The sequence below is a fragment of the Crotalus tigris genome, unplaced genomic scaffold, assembly GCF_016545835.1.
Source record: "Crotalus tigris isolate CLP2741 ecotype Arizona unplaced genomic scaffold, ASM1654583v1 scf7180000017940.1788314, whole genome shotgun sequence".
Classification (NCBI taxonomy): domain Eukaryota; kingdom Metazoa; phylum Chordata; class Lepidosauria; order Squamata; family Viperidae; genus Crotalus; species Crotalus tigris.
Genome location: NW_024096732.1, coordinates 4521 through 24086, shown reverse-complemented (window position 1 = coordinate 24086; position 19566 = coordinate 4521). Strand labels below are relative to the sequence as shown.

The 19566-nt window shown below is 52.3% G+C and overlaps 2 protein-coding genes across 8 annotated transcripts in view; both read left to right on the top strand.

Annotated features, from left to right (window-relative positions):
* ZNF618 (zinc finger protein 618) overlaps positions 1 to 12229 on the top strand; it is a 43545-nt gene extending 31316 nt beyond the window's left edge. For 4 of the 7 annotated variants that reach the window (XM_039344859.1, XM_039344858.1, XM_039344860.1 and 1 more), the window contains 4 exons: positions 2800 to 2844; positions 4695 to 4772; positions 6046 to 6135; positions 6908 to 12229. In XM_039344859.1, the coding sequence (XP_039200793.1) occupies positions 2800 to 2844; positions 4695 to 4772; positions 6046 to 6135; positions 6908 to 8421 (1727 nt within the window). In that variant the 3' untranslated portion in view covers positions 8422 to 12229. The remainder of the gene's footprint in view (positions 1 to 2799; positions 2845 to 4694; positions 4773 to 6045; positions 6136 to 6907) is intronic. The other 3 variants (XM_039344862.1, XM_039344861.1, XM_039344857.1) reach the window with 1 other exon arrangement.
* Positions 12230 to 12756: 527 nt separating this feature from the next.
* Positions 12757 to 18044, top strand: ALAD (aminolevulinate dehydratase). Its single transcript, XM_039344864.1, has 11 exons — positions 12757 to 12975; positions 13190 to 13240; positions 14326 to 14422; positions 14521 to 14656; positions 14832 to 14915; positions 15127 to 15215; positions 15471 to 15526; positions 15676 to 15763; positions 16783 to 16869; positions 16960 to 17089; positions 17412 to 18044. Exons 1-11 carry the CDS (start codon positions 12863 to 12865, stop codon positions 17477 to 17479), a joined length of 999 nt encoding a protein of 332 aa, XP_039200798.1. The 5' UTR covers positions 12757 to 12862; the 3' UTR covers positions 17480 to 18044.
* The last annotated feature ends 1522 nt before the right edge of the window (positions 18045 to 19566 follow it).

Below are 19566 nucleotides of genomic sequence, written 5' to 3'. Positions count from 1 at the left end.
CGCAACATAAAAAATAAAGATAAAATACAGCAACCTAGATGAGGGGTCTTCAGATTACCTTTCCGAAGGCCTGGGTGAAGAACCAGATCTTCACAGCTCTTCTAAAAACAGCAGAATGGGGGTCCTCCAGATCTTGGGAACAACCTCATTCCAGAGGGCCCGTGCGTAGAAAAAAGCACAGTGGAAGGCTTTGTGTCTGTTGCAGCGGGGGAGGGGAGGTCCTACTTTGTGGGTCTGTCTCAGGTTTGGGTTATGGCTGAATCAGACTGTAGTCTCTCCGGCTGGAGATGTTCTATAGAAGGGTCTAAGTGTGCATGTGGAGACGCCTTGATCGTGTGGCGTTGGCTGGTGGGCCCTCTGGCTGATAATGGTAACCTGTGCATGTTCTGCGAATTGGAGAGAAGCCAATTAGGAAATGGGAGAGAAGCCTGGTAGAAACTTTTGGTGGTGGGGGGGGGGAGAAAATGGCATCTCCTTGTGAGGGAGAGAGAAGAAGTGGCCCTGCAGCCTGCCATACACATATAACACAGAATAACAGAGTTGGAAGGGACCTTGGAGGTCATCTAGTCCAATTCCCGTTAGACTCCCAAAACCATTAGAACAAAGCCAGTTCTTTCATAACAAACTCTTCTGATCCATTTGCAATAGACTGTGGTTAGCAGTGGTGCTTGAAATAAAGTGACATATGATCTGATCTCACTAAAGGGAATTCTGATATTTTTAATTAATTAAACTAGTTATATTTTCTCATCAATAAGGTCTAGGGATCAGATCATGGCTTCCTTGTTTATAAACGGCATATACTCAGAAAAAACTGTTCTGTCAAAAGCATGAGTGTTGCGAAGAGAAAAGTCTCTTTAGAAACAGAAGCGTCTCCAGCTCAGCTCTCTGACAGAAGCGGGATGCACTCGGACATCACGGGAGGAATTGCAGGAAAGATGGGACTGTCCAGCGGTGAAGCCTCACCTGCATTTTTATTGCATTTCTGGGAATCACCTGCGCTGAGACCTCTTCTCATTGGACTGTTAGTGGTGGAGAAAGCGGCTGTGAGAGAGAAGAAAATCTTTTAAATTGATTTGTTAACTAAATTCTGCAACCTTAGATTTAAATTTTCTAAGAAATTAGAAACCATCTTTTTATGTGGCCGTCTTTTTTGAGTTTCAAGTGATTTCTCAAAAACAGCTGTAATGTGAGTTAGAGGTGAAATACATTAACTGGACCCTTTTTTGTTAAATGTACACAAATTTGGTGTGCACTTCGCACATGTCTGAGCAACATCTGTATTATTTTCTCTTGGTGCTGTACATCTGGATCATCTTATTTTTTTAATCAAGAAATCATAAAGTAGGTGAGCAGTGACTCATGACCCCCAAACGTGCAGGTGGAGATGAGGAAGACTTAGAGGACGGTCTTTCTGCCTGGTGTGGGCACTCTGCCTCCCTTGAGGATGCACCCCTGTTTATAATGTGGGGAAGAAGGCAGAGACGGCAGCCAAAAACTCCTTTGTCCCAGAGGGGGAGGCCGTAGGGAAGTGAAGAACAGGGAAAGGCATGGTGATGGTTGTGCTTTTTGGCTCGTACAGCTTGGTCGATGGTTTTCAAAAGTTCCTGCAGCACAGCGCTCAGTTCCCGTCTCTCTGCGCCTGGTGCTTTGGCTTCAAGGGCACAGAGTCGGCACACCCGCTCCCTTTCATGAACCAAGGAGGCCCAGTGACCTTGAGATCCTGGGTGCCACTGGTGTCTTTATGGAAGGAAGCTTTCGCTGCAGCAACTTCCATTACTCAGTTGGCCCCCGAGAGCTGAGTGTCCACTTTGCATCCCGTCTTTGAAAGGTCAGGAAAGAGCAGCCACAACAGATGAGGCTGAGATGGTTCATGCTGCTTTCTAGCAGGACACCTGTGATGCATGCAGAGGGCCTTTGTTGCTACCGAGGGACAAATAGACACTTCCCAAATGATATGCGGGACAGGAAGGTGACAGTCAGACACTCCTTTCTGGAATGCAGATTCAAATGGGGACATAATGGAACTTGATATACGCTATCCATCTACTCTGTTCAGTTTTGTAGTCCTCTGCATTAGGAGAAGCCTCTTCAAATGCAGAATAGTCTCTTGCTTGGCTGCGGGAGATCTTCGGGCATGGAGCAGACGTCTCAGCAGCTTTGTTGCCCTCCACAGTAGTAACGATGCTGTCCATAGCATTAAGCAGAAGACAGCAGCTTGCCTGGCTTGGTAAGAAGGCTGTGTTTCTTCACAGTGAATGTGTGACACAGTTGTGCAATTTGCTGGCCCAAGTGGTGTGTTGTGGCCGTTGGCTTAGGGCTTTGGATCCAGTAGACCAAGGTGGCCTAGTTGGGGCCTTTTTTACACATTTGTCAAAGATTCTTGGCAGAGTTCTTTGAAAAAAACTGCTTAGAGTCATCTGAATCACGAGACAGGGGCAAATAAATTTGATAACATAAAATCAGTCGCTTCCTATAAAGTGCACAGTTCCTTATTACTCCTAGGTCCCCAGTGTTGTGCTTGCATTACTCATGGGGTGACTTGGGGCTGGCAGGCTGTTAGGGCTGCTGTACCTGCTGCTTGACCAGAGCATGTAGAACAGCCCCCCAAAAGCTGCTCAGTGGCAGTCTTGGAGTGACTAACCCTTGGCCAGGCTGGCAGCCATACCCTCTGCAAGGCCTGGGGCTGCCCCGTCCCCTTTTGTAGGTTTTGCCCCAGTCCCCAAATGAGGAATCAGCAGGGGAGACGGGAGGGGCTCACCTTGGTTTCAATGTCTGCATCTCTTTTCTTTTTTGCAGAAACGGCCAGTCCTCTGGTTTCAAATCCTTTACCGCTTTTGCAAAGTAAGTGCAATGGATGTCTTAAATCACCCCTTCCCCACCCAATGGCCACCAGAGCCTTTGGCCAATTCAGGTCATTTCAGCTTAAGTCAATGGTTCAGCTCAAACGTTTTTTTAGCATCAGCAGCCTTGACTGATCAGAGCTCTCTCTTGGGGTCAGCAATGTCCACTCTGCCCCTCTCTGTTCAGCCACGGGCTTCCAGGTCTGGCCTCTCCCATTCCGCTCAGAAGCAGTGGACTCTGGGCAGCAGTGGGGCCGCCTCCCAAGAGGCTGCGTTGCCCCCTGCGGTCTGCGCTTGAATGGGGCCAGCCTTTCGCCAGCATTGTTTGGGGGACGCTATGCGAAGGAAGTCGTGCTAGTTGGCAGGAGGTCCTGTGGCAGAGAGTCGGAAGCGTAGTCTGGATCCGCTGCTGATCGGCACCTTTTTGCCCTGCCTGCCAGCCTTCTGTTGGGCTGGGATCCGCTTTGGAAAAGGTTGCCTGATGCTTTAGCTGGGAGGTCCTCAGAGGCAGATGCCCATCTTGCCACAAGGATGATCTCTTATGCAGCTGGACAGCGGTCATAAATGGACAGAAGGTTCAGGGGCAAGGTTGGTGTCAGAGGATTGGAAGAAGTGTCATCTTGGGGCTCTGCTCTGTGCTCACCTGCAGATCAGACGTTGCGTTCTCCCCTCTGGGTTTGTCCCGTTTTACCCCATGAGGACTTACACTTGTTGATCAGATTTAGGTGCTGTCAATCTTAACCGTGGATACAATTGTTCCCCTTAATATAGCCTCGGTTGGCATTTTAGCGCTAAGTCTTTGCAGTTTATCTTAAGGACTTACTAAGTCCTAAATCTTTTTCATTCTAATTATAGTCTGATTATTACTCTCTTGTGTTGGGCATTTTTTTACCCCTCTGCATAATGCTTTAGATTTTAAGTCTGTTGGAGTTGTTTTCTCTTATTCTTACTGTGGTTTCCTTGGCATACGTCACCTTTACAGAATAGGAAAAATGGCAGAAATATTACAATCATGATCCAGATAATAGAAGACTGGCCCAGGAAGAAATGCCTAAGCATAAAATGGCAGGTAGAAGGGGACTGTGCACAATTGCATTGAGTTGACTGCTTTTGGTGCAGAAATAACCAGAGCTCTAGGTGGATTTAAAAGAAGGCTTAGCCACCCACGGAGGAGGAGACATCAGGCCAAAACCTAGAGACAACATGCTGGTTGGGGGCCAGCATCAGGACTCACTGTCTGACTTGAGGAAATGCCGCACTCAGTGGGTTTTTGGCATGATTCAGTATGGCTTCCGGAAGAGTACATGGGGATGCCCTAAAGGTGTTTGGGGGGTTTTTTGTGCTTGGGGGGGGGGAGGCGACTGGACTTGTACAGTTTCCTTTTGAAGAAAAAAAGCACCTTTGGGACAACCATGACATGCATGACTGAGAACCTCCATAGACACGCAGAGGGAGACACTTCTCAGTTTTGGGAATTTGGGTTTGAGGTGGGGGCAGAAGGAAGCTGGAGACCTTGCTGTGCTCTGGCCAAGCGAGAGGCTTCTTTCCCCCTTACTCTGTTAGTAGTTAAGGATGGTCTCCCTCTCTTCCTCTCTCCCCCTCCTGCATGGGGCTCCTCTCTGCACTGAGTGGGCATCGTCCACATGTTTTAGATGCTGACTCTCCTGGTCATGCTGGGCAGTGGCCAGCCAGGTTGTGGGACTTGTATCATTAACACCTGGAGGATCCTTAATTAACTAGTATTAATTTTGATCCTGATTTGCATCTCTGTTATCTTGAATATAGTCTGTTGCTGTTCAGTTGACCAGCGCCCAGTCCTCTTAATGCTCCTTCTTGGCCTCCTCCTTTCAGAGCCATACACCTGTGGTGCCTGTGGCATTCAGTTCCAGTTCTACAACAATCTCCTTGAGCACATGCAGTCCCACGCAGGTAAGCCTCTTGGTTGCTCCAAACGCCTCTAAGGAAGAGCGCCAGGCCCACAGGAAATCTGCAGTTTGGTAGAATGGTCTGTGCCAATGTTGGTCTCTCTCCTCTGAAAACCTGTGCTTCCCCTTTCCACAACCGAGGATGATATCTTAGCAATTGTCCTCTTGTCCAGCAGTGAATGTTGCCAACAAACAGATGAAGGCCAAGATTAGAAGCTTTTAATAACCTGTCAGAAGCTCCCAACCTTTGATGGAGGGACATAGTTGAGATTTGATAAAAAGAGATGATCCTGACTATTTTAGGAAATGTGCAGTCAATACAGCAGGAGGGTGGCAGGGAAGCTTAGGACTGAACGGTTGCTAATTGGCAGAGATTGGGATAAATGCCATTTCAAAGCGCAGGGCAAGCCTTGGAAATGTCAGGATGCCATCATTAGCAGCATATTGGAATGTGGGGTGGAAATTGAAACTTGTAGTTGCCCCCTCCTTTTGACTTCAAGCAAGCATAGTAAACTCTGACTGGGAAAGCACAAGACAAGCCAGTCTATCTACATCTTTGAGGGGGAAATTGTAGAGGGAAGCCCAAGGCTTGCTAGGGGAACCAAAAGATCATGATGGGGAACAATGATGAGCAAACTGGGGCCCCGGGGAGTTCAGCAAGGCTACTTCCAAAGCAAGTGAATTTGGACCATCAAGAGAGGCTTATCCACTCTGTTTCTGTGTGGCTCTGAAGTAAAACGGCAATCTGTATGCGATTCTGCAGGGTGTGGTGTAAGGATTTTGGCCTCTCCCTTCAATGCATCTGATCTCTCAGGATAAGTGTGCAATTTTCACCAGCATTACACTATGTGGTTGAACTGCAGTTTAGTGTGCATTGCCACTATGGACAACTCAAATTTCAAGGAAAGGCAGCAAAAATTATAAGTCTTGTCTATGCTGGAATACGTGGCACATGGTGGTGCTCTCCTGTGTTACAGATCTTTGCCAAGACCCACTTTTCTTCCCTGGGGCCCACCCTGGATCTCCCCTTTTGCAGGGGAGTATGGGCAGATGTGCATCTGCGTGGCTGTAGTTGCCCTCGGCCTGGTGAAAGGCAGCTTCCAGCATTGCGTTGTGGGAGCTGCCCAGGGAAGCAGAGGCCATTGGCTGCTGCTGGACTTCGTGACTTGGGGAGGTGTTGGCAATTGTGTGACTTGGGAAGCCTGCATTGTTGACTTGCTACTCCCTGAGACAGAATCAGTGCAGTCACTTCCTGTCTGTGCCTCTTGGCCCCTCAGCTGACAATGAAAACAACCAGCCCAGGTCACCTCCAGCTCTGGTGGAAGAGAAATGGAAGCCGCAGCCACAGAGGAACAACTCCAACAACAGTATGTGTACTATGGGAGAACCAGTCAAGCAGGAGGAAATGGGCCAGCTGGTTCCTGGGGTCCCCCCCCCCAAATAGCATCATGCCATACCCCAAGGAATCATCATTTTCATGGATGGGTCTCTTCGTGGCCTCCCAGACAAGGCTCCCAGGGTCCCTCCTCCTCTATGTAGGCCAACGGGGACCACAGCAAGCGGAGGGCACAGACAGGTGCCCCGATTCTCTCTCAGTCTAAAGGGAGCACGAGACCCCCTCTTTATGCAAAGGATTTCCTTCTGTGCTCCTGGCTCCGAAGTTCAGAATGCGAGACCAAAAGGCCTCAGCTGCTGCCAGGGCTGAGAGCAGAGGTGTCTCCAGTCATTCTCCCCTTTGGCCAGTTGGTGCCCTTGTGGGTGGGTATTGCACGCATGCCACTCTTTCTTGGTGTCTTGCGATGGGGGTGGTAGGGGATAATGACACAGTCTGGAGAAGGTTGTCTTTAAAGTTCTAGAAGGAGGAAGAAGGTGATTTAAAAATGCCTAATAAAGAACTGCAGTTAAGGCAGAATATTTGTAATAGATGTGGGGGTTTATTGGAAAAACAACTACATCCTCTCCAATGGAATATTTCTTTTTTCATGCCAGAGGCAGGGGAGGTATGTTTGCTAATCACAAGTGCATGTCACTGCTTTAAACAAAAAATTCCATAGCTTTTAGTAGCGAATAATTATAATTGATTTGCACTCCTCAAATCTCATTGCCTGTTGAAAATCTTTTTTTCTTCCTCGTCTGCAGCGACAGCTGGTAGCTCTCTCCCGAACAGCCCCATCCCCGAGAAGGAGCGACAGAACATAGCCGAGAGGCTGCTGAGGGTGATGTGCGCTGATCTGGGGACACTGAGTGTGGTGAGCGGCAAAGAGTTTGTTAAACTGGCACAAAGTCTGGTTGACAACGGTGCTCGCTATGGCGCCTTCTCTGTTACGGAGATCCTTGGCAACTTCAACACGCTAGCCCTCAAGCACTTGCCCCGGATGTACAACCAGGTGAAAGTGAAGGTCACCTGTGCTCTTGGCAGCAATGCCTGCTTGGGCATTGGCGTCACCTGTCACTCGCAGAGCGTTGGCCCCGATTCCTGCTATATTCTGACTGCGTACCAGGCAGAAGGCAGCTGCATCAAGAGTTACGTCCTGGGGATCAAAGGAGTGGACGTTCGCGATAACGGGGACTTGGTCCACCAGTGGGTGCAAAACGTGCTTTCCGAGTTTGTTATGTCTGAGATCCGGACCGTGTACGTCACAGACTGCAAGGTGAATTCCTCTGCATTTTCCAAGGCGGGCATGTGTTTGCGTTGCTCTGCGTGTGCCTTGACCTCCGTGGTGCAGAGCGTGCTTAACAAGCGCACCCTCCAAGCACGCAACATGCACGAGGTCATTGAGCTGCTGAATGTCTGCGAGGACCTGGCGGGCTCTGCAGGGATCTCCAAAGAGACCTTTGGCTCCCTGGAGGAGACCTCTCCTCCCCCCTGCTGGAACTCCATTACGGACTCTCTGCTGCTTGTCCACGAACGCTACGAGCAGATCTGCGAGTTTTATAGCCGGGCCAAGAAGCTAAACCTTATCCAGAACCTCAACAAGCACCTGCTGAGCAACCTAGCAGCCATCCTGGCTCCGGTGAAACATGCCGTGATTGAACTGAGCAACGAGAGCCGGCCCACGTTGCAGTTGGTGCTGCCTACCTACGTGAAACTGGAGAAACTCTTCACCTCAAAGGCCAACGACGCAGGCATTGTCAGCAAGCTGTGCCACCTTTTCCTGGAAGCCCTGAAGGAGAACTTCAAGGTGCACTCGGCCCACAAGGTGGCCATGATTCTGGACCCTCAGCAGAAACTGCGCCCAGTCCCCCCTTACCAGCATGAGGAGATCGTCGGCAAGGTGTGTGAACTGATCCACGAGGTGAAGGAATCCTGGGCCGAGGAGCCCGATTTTGAGCCTGCCTCCAAAAAGTCTCGGACCTCGAGTGAGAGTTCTCCGACTCGGGAGGAAGACCGGTCGGGCAAAAGCGAGGTCTATGACTACTTGCAAGAGCCCCTTTTCCAGGCGGCCCCTGACCTTTTCCAGTACTGGTCCTGTGTGACGCAGAAGCATACCAAGCTGGCCAGGCTGGCCTTCTGGCTCCTGGCAGTGCCCGCTGTGGGGGCCAGAAGCAACTGCGTCAACATGTGTGAACAAGCCCTCCTGATAAAGAGGCGGCGACTGCTGAGTCCTGAGGATATGAACAAGCTCATGTTCTTGAAGTCCAACATGCTTTAAAACGAGGAGGGGGGTCTGGGAGGGAGCGGCATCCTCCCAGAACATGTCCCAGCCACTCGCAAACACTGTGGACCTCATCCGGAGCGCCTGGGAAATAAAAAGTGCTTTTGATACACATATTGATACCTCTATATTAATATGTATATAAAAAGCTCCCTGGAAAGGAATGCAGGTGAGAAGCACACCTCTGCTCGAAACACGCTCCATCCTTGAGGTTTCTGTGTGAACTTGATAAAACCTCCTCACGTTTTGAAGAGGGCAGGCCGGTTAGTCTGGAGTCTTTAGGCAGCTGAGTTTCTAAATTAACTTGAATGGTTGTTTCATTAATACTCTTTTCAGAAATAACCCCTCCCTCCACCCCCAACTCCCCCTTCTGTTTTCCTTCCCCTCTTCTGAGCCCTGATGCCAGGGACGGTCAGCCTTGATTTCTGCTAGTTTTTGGCCACACTGGGTGGCTCCTCCTATGAGGGGCGTTCAAGGCTTCCTGTTGGCAACATAAATCATGTCGCATTTGCAGGCAGCTGTCTTTCAGAAACCTCCAAGTCAGGAACGGAGACTTGAAGAATTAAAAAGAAAAAAATCCAGGAGAAAAAAGCTACCTGATTTTGATACCAGTAACTTGACTTCTCTTAAGGAAAAAAAAAAAAGGGGGGGGGTGGGGAAATTAAAACCTGAAAGAATATTTTGCAGAAAAGGATACATAGCCCTCCTGTTAAAGTCCTGGCTAGCTGCTCTGTCTAAACTCCGTGGCCATTCGTGTTTTTGCAGTTGGCTTGAGAAGAGGCACAGGGAGGCATTTTGTGTCTCCTCGGGATGCCAGCGATAAAACATCAGTAGGAATCTCTTCCCTGCCAGGCGGCCGGCAACACGCCTCCTGTCCACCTCCTGACCTCCAGAGACACTTTGCTGTGTAAGAACTTTTTTGATATTCTTGTCCAGTCTCCACGTTCAGAGCAATAGTTGACTCAAGGCAGTTGTCCTTTGAGCATCTGGCTTCACTCTTACTGGCGAGGAGGTAGAAGGTAAGCGCAGAGTCGAGGTGCTGGGATTCTGCCTGGGCTGCTGGCACACCTGCTCTGGGGCCTGGTGGTTTCTCTTGGGTTGCAGCTGGGGACGGTGATGGTGGTGACATTTTGATTAGTCAGACCCAAACCGCAGGATCTGCCAGTTGGTGGCCAGTGGAGGCAGGGTGCAGTTTTGTCACACAGTTCTGTTTATCTTCAAAGTATTGTTGGCAAGAGGAGTGGAAGGGGTTTCCTAGTCTTGCCTGCTGCCCGTAGAGGTGCTCTTGGTCTCGCCAGCAGCAGAGGGAATGATGCCACTTGCGGGAGAGGGCACCCACCACCTGGCAGCCCGCAGCTGAGCCATCCCAGCGTGGCTTAGAAGAGACCCGTCCCATTTCTCTTCTCTTTAAGGCCTGCTTTCCTCCTCCTTCCAGCCAGCTGTTGGAGACCCCTGAAAGGGGCTTAGACTGTGAGGCTGCCTGTATCCAGCCCTGCTGGCCACTGGAACGGATTCCCCCCCTTAGAGCCCAGGGTGATCCACTGCTGCATTTCCTCTCCCCCCCCCCAACCCCAAGGGAAGGGTGATGGTGTGGGCTGTTTCTCTTTGGGGGCTGTCCCATTCCAGGTTGCACCTCTAAGCTTTTAATGTCTGCATAGGCCAGGCGGCGTCTCCACGAGGAGGTTACTGTGATCTATGATGAGATTTAGATTATTATAATTCTGGTCTTACTAAACTGTTTGTCATGCAGACATGTTTCTCCTGCTGGTCTCTTCATATTCCTTCCCTTCCTCCCCTGGACACGGGGGTTCCTGTGAGCATACGTTAACTCTTGGAATGCTATTACATTTAAGCAGGTAATTTAATCTCTAAGATCAATTGCTCATTCTTTTAAATCTGCCTTAGGTGTTCTCGTGGATCTGATTATTACAAATTTTCATATTTAAGAAATGCAGGCCTAACCCCATAAATATGAAGATAGGAGGATTCCATTCTGAATCTTTGGAATTCCAGAACTCTTACATTTTAATTTTTCAAACATCCACATGCGAGAGAATGAAATGCAGGACAGTTGCTCACAGGTACCACCATGCTTAGGGGTGGACAGGCATGGCCTCCCCTGTAATGGATTCTGGGATACAGTGGGAGAGAAGAGAACCTGTGGGGCGGGGAGCAGTCAGATGTACGTGGAAGCCCCTGAGTACAACTCTTAAACTAATTAGGCCTTTGTGCTAGAACAGCAACGGTGGGGATGCAAGAACTTCACAAACAACAGGAATGTCAGGGTAGGAGAATATCCGGACAATCCTTGTGCATATAGGGGAAGAAGCTGGGACAAAGCCAGAGTCCGGAGCAATGGTGTGGAAGAGTCTAAGGTTGTAACAAATTAGCTCCACTATTGCCTTTGCAAAGCTGGTTTGGGAATGGGGGGTGGGGAGTTGTTTCAGCCCCATTGCCAGCCTCTCTGACTGGAGAGGGAGCCAGGGCCCTTCTCCTAAGTCACGGTTGCAGGGCTTGGTTGGGTCCAAAACGGAGGAGCTGAGTGTCCAGAGAAAGGGGCATTGCCCACTTGCGCTCCGTCTGCTCTGGGCTTGCATGCAGCCACCAAAGCGGGCTGTGGGCAGGGCTGGTGGGCCACATCTGTGTCTCTCGCGCTGTGGCTTAGGCTCCTGTAGGCCACCCCCCGCTGCCAAGAGGGAGTCTGCCTGAACGGAAGGTGCCCATCTCTGCCTCTCAAAATAGGTGGGTCTGTGTCACCATGAAGGACTCAGGGGAGGTGGCATCGTGGCAGGTGATCCCTGAGAAGTCGTCTCCCCCTTCCTCTCACCCTCAGGCAGACAATCTCCAGGGTGATGAGTTTTTTAAGTACGTGCATTTCCTAAGATGGAAATGTGTTTGCTGAGTGATCCCTCCTACCGGAGCAATCAAGAAGCTGAAGAGCACTTACTCAGGAGTCACCCACCGTCTTTAGCACGGGGAGAGGGAGAACCTCAGTGGGCCACAGGGCAATGGCAGGGTCGAAGAGTGAAGAACTTCCTTCGGCTGCAGGAAAGGGCTCAAAGCGGTTCTTCTTGTGGGCACAGGTTCCAAGGATTAGGGAAGGCCTCCTCCTGACCCAGCGGCAGATGGGTCTGATGCCAGCTTGGACAGATGACCCCTCCTCACACTTTCTTTCTACCTCTTTGGTGTTTATTGAGAGCTTCCTCTGAATGCCAACTGCCAACTGTTGTCACAGGGAGGGGTTTAGTCTTTGGCCACTTGGTGTGTTGGTTAAAACTGCTGCAGACGTCAGCAGGAGCCAAAGCCAGCAGCAGGCAGGCAGCCTGTCGGACCCCTCCCCACTTGGGAATAGGGATGGTGGTGCGTAAAGGCCTGGCACGGGGAGGAAAGCGCCTGTGTTGGGTAGCTTGGCGTTCCTGGCAATATGAGGCGCTTCCGAGACGGCATCTTTGCTGCCTTGGACAGTTGCATAAATCTAAATGTCATCTTAAAGAAGAGATAACAGAAAAATTTAAAAAATATATACAAAAAATATTTTTAGGCCAGAGTTTTCTACAGGTATTAATGAATATTTTTCTTAATCCTCATAAGTTTTACTGTGTTTAATATTTCTTAATACCGGTAGCATTAATTTATACTTTTGTAGCGACACACTATTTTTATAAAACGCCACCACTTGGCTTGTCTTCGTGAGGGGGGGGGATTGTGTGAGGGCGATGTGCTGACCCATGTACTGTATTTAAAAAAACGAAAAGTTATCTACTGTCACGCTTGCTGTGTGTTAATAAACAAAAAGGAAACTTGCGCAGCGTTGCATCTTCTGTAACAAAAGGCTGACCGGGCACGGGTGGGGAGGGGGCAACACGGTAGAGAGCCCCGAAGGCAGAGCAGCGGGGAAAGGGCTTCCGGGTCGCGGCGTTTGCGGGTGAGGCTGGGTGGACATTAGCTGCGTCCAAACGGAGCCTCAAAGCCTGAAGCGGGAGCCGAGGGGCTTTCCTCGCCAAACACGCGGCCTGGGCTGTAAGAGCCGAGCGAGCTCGTTCTTAGCTGCGCGTGTCTGCGGCCGGAAAGGAGGAGACCCGAAGCGGCGGCCGGCCAGAAAAGAGCCCGTCCTGCCTAGGCGGGCGGGCGCGCTGCGGGCCAGGGAGGGAGCTTGCCTGCCCGGGACCGGCTCGGCCCCATCCTGTGAGCGAACTTGCGTGCGACCCTGGGGCGCGGGGGCTGCGCGGTCGCGGCGCTTTGGAGGCTGGCGGCCGAGGGGCTCGCAGGAGCGCCGCGCTGGGCCTTTCAGCGGGGCGGGGCTTCGCGGAGGAGGCGGAGGAGGAAGCCGCCGCTCCGCCCGCCCGCCCGCCCGGAGAGCCTGCCTGCTCGGAAGCGGAGCGTGCGGAGGGGCCGGCGTCCCGCGACGGTGAGAGGTTTGCGCTCGGGAAGCGGCGCGATGCAGGCTCAGCCGCCCCTGCACGGCGGCTACTTCCACCCGGTGCTTCGCTCGTGGCAGGCGGCGGCCGCCGCCCTCCACGCCCGGCATCTGGTCTACCCGATCTTCGTCTCGTAAGTGCCGCGGCGGCTCCGGCAGGCGGGGGGTGGCGGGCGGCGGCTGCGGCTGCGACCTCCCGTTGCGACGCCTTCAGCCTCCCCGGGAGCTTCCGAGGGCCGCTCGCTCCCGGAGGCGCCGAGCCAGACGGGGTCCCTGGGGCCACGGAGGCCTGGGCCTTAGGAGCGGCGCCTTCCCTCTGACGGCGCCTCCCTTCCTCGACCCTTCCAGGGATAGCCAGGATGCCGTGGAGCCGATCGCCAGCCTGCCCGGGCAAGCTCGGTAAGTCGGAGGGGGGGGGCTCCTATCCGGACCGGGGCTCCTGGCCCCAGAACCGGCCCTTGCCCGCTATTGAAGAGGCCTGCCGCTGAGCCCTCCGTCCCTCCCGGGCTTCCTCATGGGAGCGGCCGGCCCACTTTCGGGTGACTGTGAGTTGTTCGGAGGAGTGGAGTGGAGTGGGAGAGGGTCCTGGGAGAGGCCGGTCGAGAAAGGGGCATGGGAGGCAGAAGACAGTCCTGGGATTGGGGTCTGGGGGAGGAGGCATATTTTCCTGATCTCCTTCCTTGATTTTTCCTCCCTCAGAATCACCCCTTAAAGCTGCTGTTTTTTTTTGGGGGGGGGGGGTGAGAAAAAAGAGACCTTGCAAAAGAACATTTTAAAGCAGCTGTAGGCTGGAGTGTGTGTGTGTGTGTGCGCACGCATGCATGTGCACACATGCACGCCCTTTTGCCTGGACCCGAGATGGGGCTGGGCTGGGCTGAGCTGCAAGATAAAAAGGCTTTGAAGGGCTCTTCTTTCCCTTGAGAAAAAACTCTTTCTGGAGATAACAGTGTGTGGAAACCCCAGCCCAGCGCTTGGGGAGATGGCAGGGTGTGCCTGTTACTCCCTTAGCCTGCTTGTGCAAGAAACACTTGTGTCCATGTGCCTGAGCTCAGAGAAGTCACCCACCCTCTTCCTTGCCGCATCGGCTGCTGCTTTGAACCCCATTGTTACTGAAGATTAAGGCTGAGGCCATGCTGGCTGCTTCTTTGGGGACCCATGTGAAAAGCAAAATTTCTCTTTTAATTTAAATTTTAAAATGGTTGAAATCTGTAGGGAACCAAAGTTGGGTAGATCATGTTCTATAGTGCTAGAGATCGTATCTCTTTTCTTTTAATTTTTGGGAACCCTATGAGGAGAGCTGGAATTGGCCAGCCCAGTCTGCCATGCCTTCCCCCCCCCACCCCAAAAAATCTTCACAGATACCAGCATGTCCTACACAATCTCTGGGTTCCAACCCCTTGGCTTGACCCATTTGGCTCTTTCGGGTCTGCCTCCCTTTCCTAACCCTAACCCTGCTGAACTCACAACTGACTCTCTCCCCACAGGCACGGGGTCAACAAGCTGGAAGAGCTGCTCAGCCCCCTGGTGGCTGACGGGCTGACGTGCGTGCTGATCTTTGGCGTCCCAAGCCGGGCCATGAAGGTGTGCTTCTGAGCTGCGGTTGAGCCAGGGCTACTGGGCGGAGGGTCTTGCTTCTAGGCAGGCAGGTGGGCAGTTGCTTCTCCCTCTCTGCTGCACAGGATGAGCGCGGCTCTGCAGCCGATGCCAAAGACACGCCTGTCATCCAGGCCATACAGATGATCCGCTCCTTGTTCCCCGAGCTGCTGATTGCGTGTGATGTCTGCTTGTGCCCTTATACCTCGCATGGGCACTGTGGTGAGTGCTGCCGGGCTTGGAAAGGACGAGAGGCCTGATTTTCAGAGGTTCAGATGGCTTCATAGCTGGCGTAGGCAATCAGCCCCTGTGCCGTCTTCTCCTTTTGGATCTTGGGCCAGTGGCGCAGAGGGCCTGCGAAGGCAGGGGGACTAGTAACACTTTCCTTGCCTTGCAGGTCTCCTTCGGCAGGACGGCTCCCTTCAGAATGAGGCCAGCTGCCGGAGACTGGCTGAGGTGGCCCTGGCCTACGCCAAGGCAGGTGAGGCGCTCGCTCTCTGGGCTGCAGGGCATTTCTGGGGCAGCTGCTGGGAGCAGGCTGGTGGCTGCTTAGCTGAAGTGGGGCTGGACCTCCGCCAATACTCAGGCCCCCGCCCGGGGACACACTCAGCCCCGTTCTCCCTCCCTCGAGGAAGCCCAGTCAGAGAAGCTGCCACCCTTGCCAGTTCACACCTCCTGTCACCCTCCCTCAGGCTGCCACATCGTGGCCCCCTCGGACATGATGGATGGGCGCATCCACGCAATCAAGGAAGCCTTGCTTGCCAATGACCTGGGCAATAAGGTAGGTGTGAGGGACCAGCAGGCTCCGAACAAGTGTGGCCAGGAGCCTCCTTCATCAGTTGCTGAAACACATGGATCCAGTCCCGAGTCCAAGTGCAGAGCTGCCTTCAGAAGCTCTGCAAGTCCAGCCTTCCAGGTTCTGAACAGCAACACGGTGTGGGTGTGTGCGTGCGCGTGCGTGCGCGGTGAAGGGCACTTGGGGGGAGGGTGCTCAGGATCCGGAGAAATGTGCATGTTGGCTGTGCTGTCCCTGCAGGTGTCGGTCCTGAGCTACAGTGCCAAATTTGCTTCCTGCTTCTATGGCCCTTTCAGGTGAGGGTGGCCGGGGCTGTCTGTGGTCGGGAAAGGGGATCCCCGTGACCAAAGGCTCACGCAGCCGAGCAGCCATCAGAGGCCTTGATGGGCCCCTCTGGTGTCTGGGGAGCAAAAGGAGGTCACTTTATTTCTTCTGGTTCATGTAGAGACGCGGCCTTATCCAAGCCCGCCTTTGGGGACCGGCGGTGCTACCAGCTTCCTCCAGGATCTCGAGGGTTGGCTCTGCGGGCAGCGGTGAGTGGCTACCTGGGCTTTCAGAGCAAATGGGCCCCGCGGGGGCTGCGGACAGTTCACCAAGGCTTTCCTCTTCCAGGCCATGCTTAGCAGGGGGCAGGGGGGCACATATTCTGGAGGCCTGGGAACTCTTGCAAAGAAAGGCAGAAGCTCCCTGAGGAGTTGCTGCTGGGGCTGGCCCAGTTAGACCAGCTTCTTGCTACCCTGCCGGCTGTGTCAAGGGCAGCGATACCCTCCCGCCTCTTAGCCAGACCTTGAGCTTTAGCCTGGCAGCTTCTGTTATTTTCTAACACGTTCTCTGCCCTGGAGTTGTTTTGCTTTATGCAATCGCTTTTAGTTTAACTGCCCTTGTAAATTGCAATTTTCAAGCAATTTTTAATTTATCTTTGGGGTGCCCTATTTTGAGAAGGCAAAAGAAAGAATCCGGGGGGGGGGGGGCAGGAGTCTGCAGCTGAATGTCTGTTGCGGCAGAGACGGTTGTCTTTTCCTGCCCATGCTCGTGGCCTCCCTGGCCCAGGAAGGGGAGGGAAGGAGGCTGGCTGGCTGGCCCCACTGGCAAGCTTCCACTGGGGCCTTAGGCAAGGCAGGCTATTTTCCGCAAGGGATCAGGTGAAAGTCTGTTTGCAGATCAGAGAAGTCAGCATGTGAGATGATTCATCTTTTGCCCTATCTTTAAAGGACTGTTGGCTTTTGCTGTTGGGGAACAGACAAGGCCCCCACGACCACAGACAAGAGAATGTGTATTGCTGTGTGTTGTCCAGAGGAGAGGGCAGACAAGGCAAGGCTGGCCACTTGCAGGCTTTAGCCTAAAAAACAAGCTCTCTGTGTGTGTTTATGTGTGTTCTGGCAGAGCCAGGTCAGGACTTGGAAGTTCAGGAATGTGAACGATGCTGTTCTCCCTGTCTGCTTGATTGCCCATTGAGCAAGGCCTTGGATTTGGCTCCTGTCTGTCCCGTGAAGTGGTTCTGCTACACTTCCTCCCCACGTGACCTCCCTCTGCTGTATTTCTCCCTCTCCAGGACCGGGATGTGCAGGAGGGGGCAGACATACTGATGGTAAAGCCTGGGATGCCCTACCTTGACCTTGTGCGGGAAGTGAAGGACAAAGTAAGCTCCCCCTTTCCCCTGCCCTGGGAGCGGGCAGTAGTGGGTGCCTGGCCCCCCTCCCCCTGCTGAGAAACGTGTGTGTTTCCCCAGCACCCCAGCCACCCCCTGGCTGTCTACCATGTCTCGGGAGAGTTTGCCATGCTGTGGCATGGGGCACAGGCCGGAGCCTTTGACCTGAAGGCAGCAGTGATGGAGGCCATGACCGGGTTCAGACGAGCAGGTGAGCGAGGGGAGAGGAGCAATCAGGGCTGCCTCTGCCAACGCTGTCCCTCTGCAAAGTGGAGCCCAAAGCCAGTGCCCAGCATTGTGGGGGGGGGAGGGGAGGACGCTGCGGGTGCCAAGAAGGCCGAAGGACCAGTTGGATTCCTGGGAGAATAACACCAACAAGCTGCCTTGGCTGTGGAGGATGGTCCTTCCCTGGAGGAGCAAATGGGCCAGTTTCCTGCTCAGGCCGAATCAGCTGTGAAGCGGCTTCTACGAAAAAAGGCTTTGGACCACAGGCATGTTTGTGCCGATTCATTTTGGAAACGCTTCTCTTGCAGGAGCCGATGTCGTCATCACCTACTACACGCCTCAGCTTCTGCGATGGCTGAAAGAAGGGCAGGTGTGAAGAGGCTCCCTGGTCTGGCGAGCAGGAGGGAAGCAGGAGACATGATGGAAAGCACTGGGTGGCCGAAGGCGGGAAGCTGGGAGGTTTTTTTCTTTTACAGCTTTTAGAAGAGCTCGCTTCAAAATTTGTGTCTTGTAAAGAAATTTGGCTGCTGAAATTTGTTGTAACAAATTTTCCTGATCCCTGCCGATACTTTCTTTAAAAACAAACATTTGCCTTTTAAAATACTGCTACAATGTTATTACGTGGATTTTGTCTATGCTGGTTAGTGGCAAAATATCCAGAGACACGTATTGACTGAAAAGCCGTCGGGGAACATTTAGCCAGAGGGCTGCTGTGTAGTCGCAGAGGGCCTTGTGAGCCACAGGGAAGCCGATCCTCTGCCAGAAGGAAGAAAGAGGAAAGACGTTTTTCTAAAAACAAACAAACAAACAAAACCTTGTAAGCTTTTAAGCCACTCTGTATCCTCCCCAAGGGGATTTTTTTTCACCTGCAGTCTCAGTCTGAGGCTCTGGTGTCTCAGTTTGCCTTTCAAATCCACTTAAGTAAAACCTTTTAAAAGAAATGATCTCATAATCCTCTTAACTGACAGGAGTAGAAGAGGAGTTTCTCCACCCACACGGCCTAGAGAGGAAGGAAAAGAGCTACTGCCCGATCGGTCCTGTCCTCGCCAACTTGGTTGGCCTTGGAAAGGTTCATTCAACTGGCCTTTGACAGACAATCCATGGAAGACTTCAGAGGCTTCCTAGATCATGGAAGCCCGTGCATTTGGTCTCGGCTTAGCGTGAGGCGTACACTAGGCCGGTGCAGCAGATTCAGTAAACCACGAATTCCCACTTGGCCTGTTCTTCTGTTCATGCAAGCTGCCGCCCTTGCTGCTGCTGGGCCGGCCTCCTCGCCTGCGCCCTTGAGGCCAGACCCTTCTGCTTCCTGGGATGCAGTGCCTTTCTGTCTCCTAGCAGGTGGGTTCTTTTGCTCTGCTTTGCTTTGCTCTTCTTTCCTCAACCCATTTTTTGCTACTTTCATCTCCTGCCTTCTCTGTAAATCTATGTGAAAGCTGATGAGAAGTAAAGTTTTAGTATTTACTAAGAAAAAAATATAGTTATATGCATAGTCATCTGCTGCTGCTGTAGATGGAGAAATAAATCCGTGGAGCCAGTGTGAGAGGTCGGGCTTTGGGCTTTGTGGAAATGGGGTTGCTGAGTTGGTGGAAGGATCTGAAGAGAGACAGGACCAGCTCTTTTCAGGGGAGAAAGAAGCGGCTGTATCATAGGTCCCCCTGATGTCGATTCTGCACCCCCAGGTGCTGGTGGAGGGCTAAGTCCATGGTAGGGTTGACTCTCAAGGGGCTGCTGAAGACAATTCATGGGCGCTAGGACTGGAGCAGTGCGATTCCTCTGGACCAGAGCAAAGAATGTATTTAGTGGGGTCTATGTTGTGGCTTCTCTCTTGATTTTGTAAATTAAATAATTGCGGATAAATATTGCACTCCCTCTTGTTATATAATGGTTACCGAAATTCACGGTCACCTTTTAAGTTTGGGGTATCATTTCAGTGAGGCAAAATTGGTGAGGAAGAAGTCCTGATGACGCAAACCACCCCCCCTTGAGCATCGGCCAACCTCCAACTAGCCCTCAGTTGGGGCAACGGGAGGGAGCATGCAGTGCAGAGACCCCCAAAGCCACTTTCCATCGGACAGCGCACCCTGATGCAGGGAGACAAACCAGCTACACACAAAGGGCCAGGAGTTGTGCATACAATCTTATGGGAAAAGGTGGAAGAGGAAATCCAATTGGTTTTGCAGCCCTGGGCTGCTCCTGCTGAAGGCCTGCCTTCAGTCTGCATTTGTTTGCCCCAACTGGTTTCGCTGCCTATTAAGTGCAGGAATGAATCCGAAAAGGAGATAACGGGATCTGCGGGCTCGGATAAGAAATGCTAAACAAAGTGGCTGGATTTTGGCAGTTGCCTCTAGGGAAGGAAACTGCAATTTTAACAAATCTCAACATAAACCCAAAGTAAGTTCAATAAATCCTATGTATATCCCTGCTCATAAGAGGCCACAGCATCTACAGCCAGATGTCTTGTCT

Excerpts from the sequence above, each read along its gene's own strand:
- ALAD (XM_039344864.1), top strand. The coding sequence starts at position 12,863 with ATGCAGGCTCAGCCGCCCCTGCACGGCGGCTACTTCCACCCGGTGCTT. Across the intron at positions 14,423-14,520 it reads TCCCAAGCCGGGCCATGAAG|GATGAGCGCGGCTCTGCAGC; the intron begins GTGTGCTTCTGA and ends TCTGCTGCACAG. Across the intron at positions 15,216-15,470 it reads CCAATGACCTGGGCAATAAG|GTGTCGGTCCTGAGCTACAG; the intron begins GTAGGTGTGAGG and ends CTGTCCCTGCAG.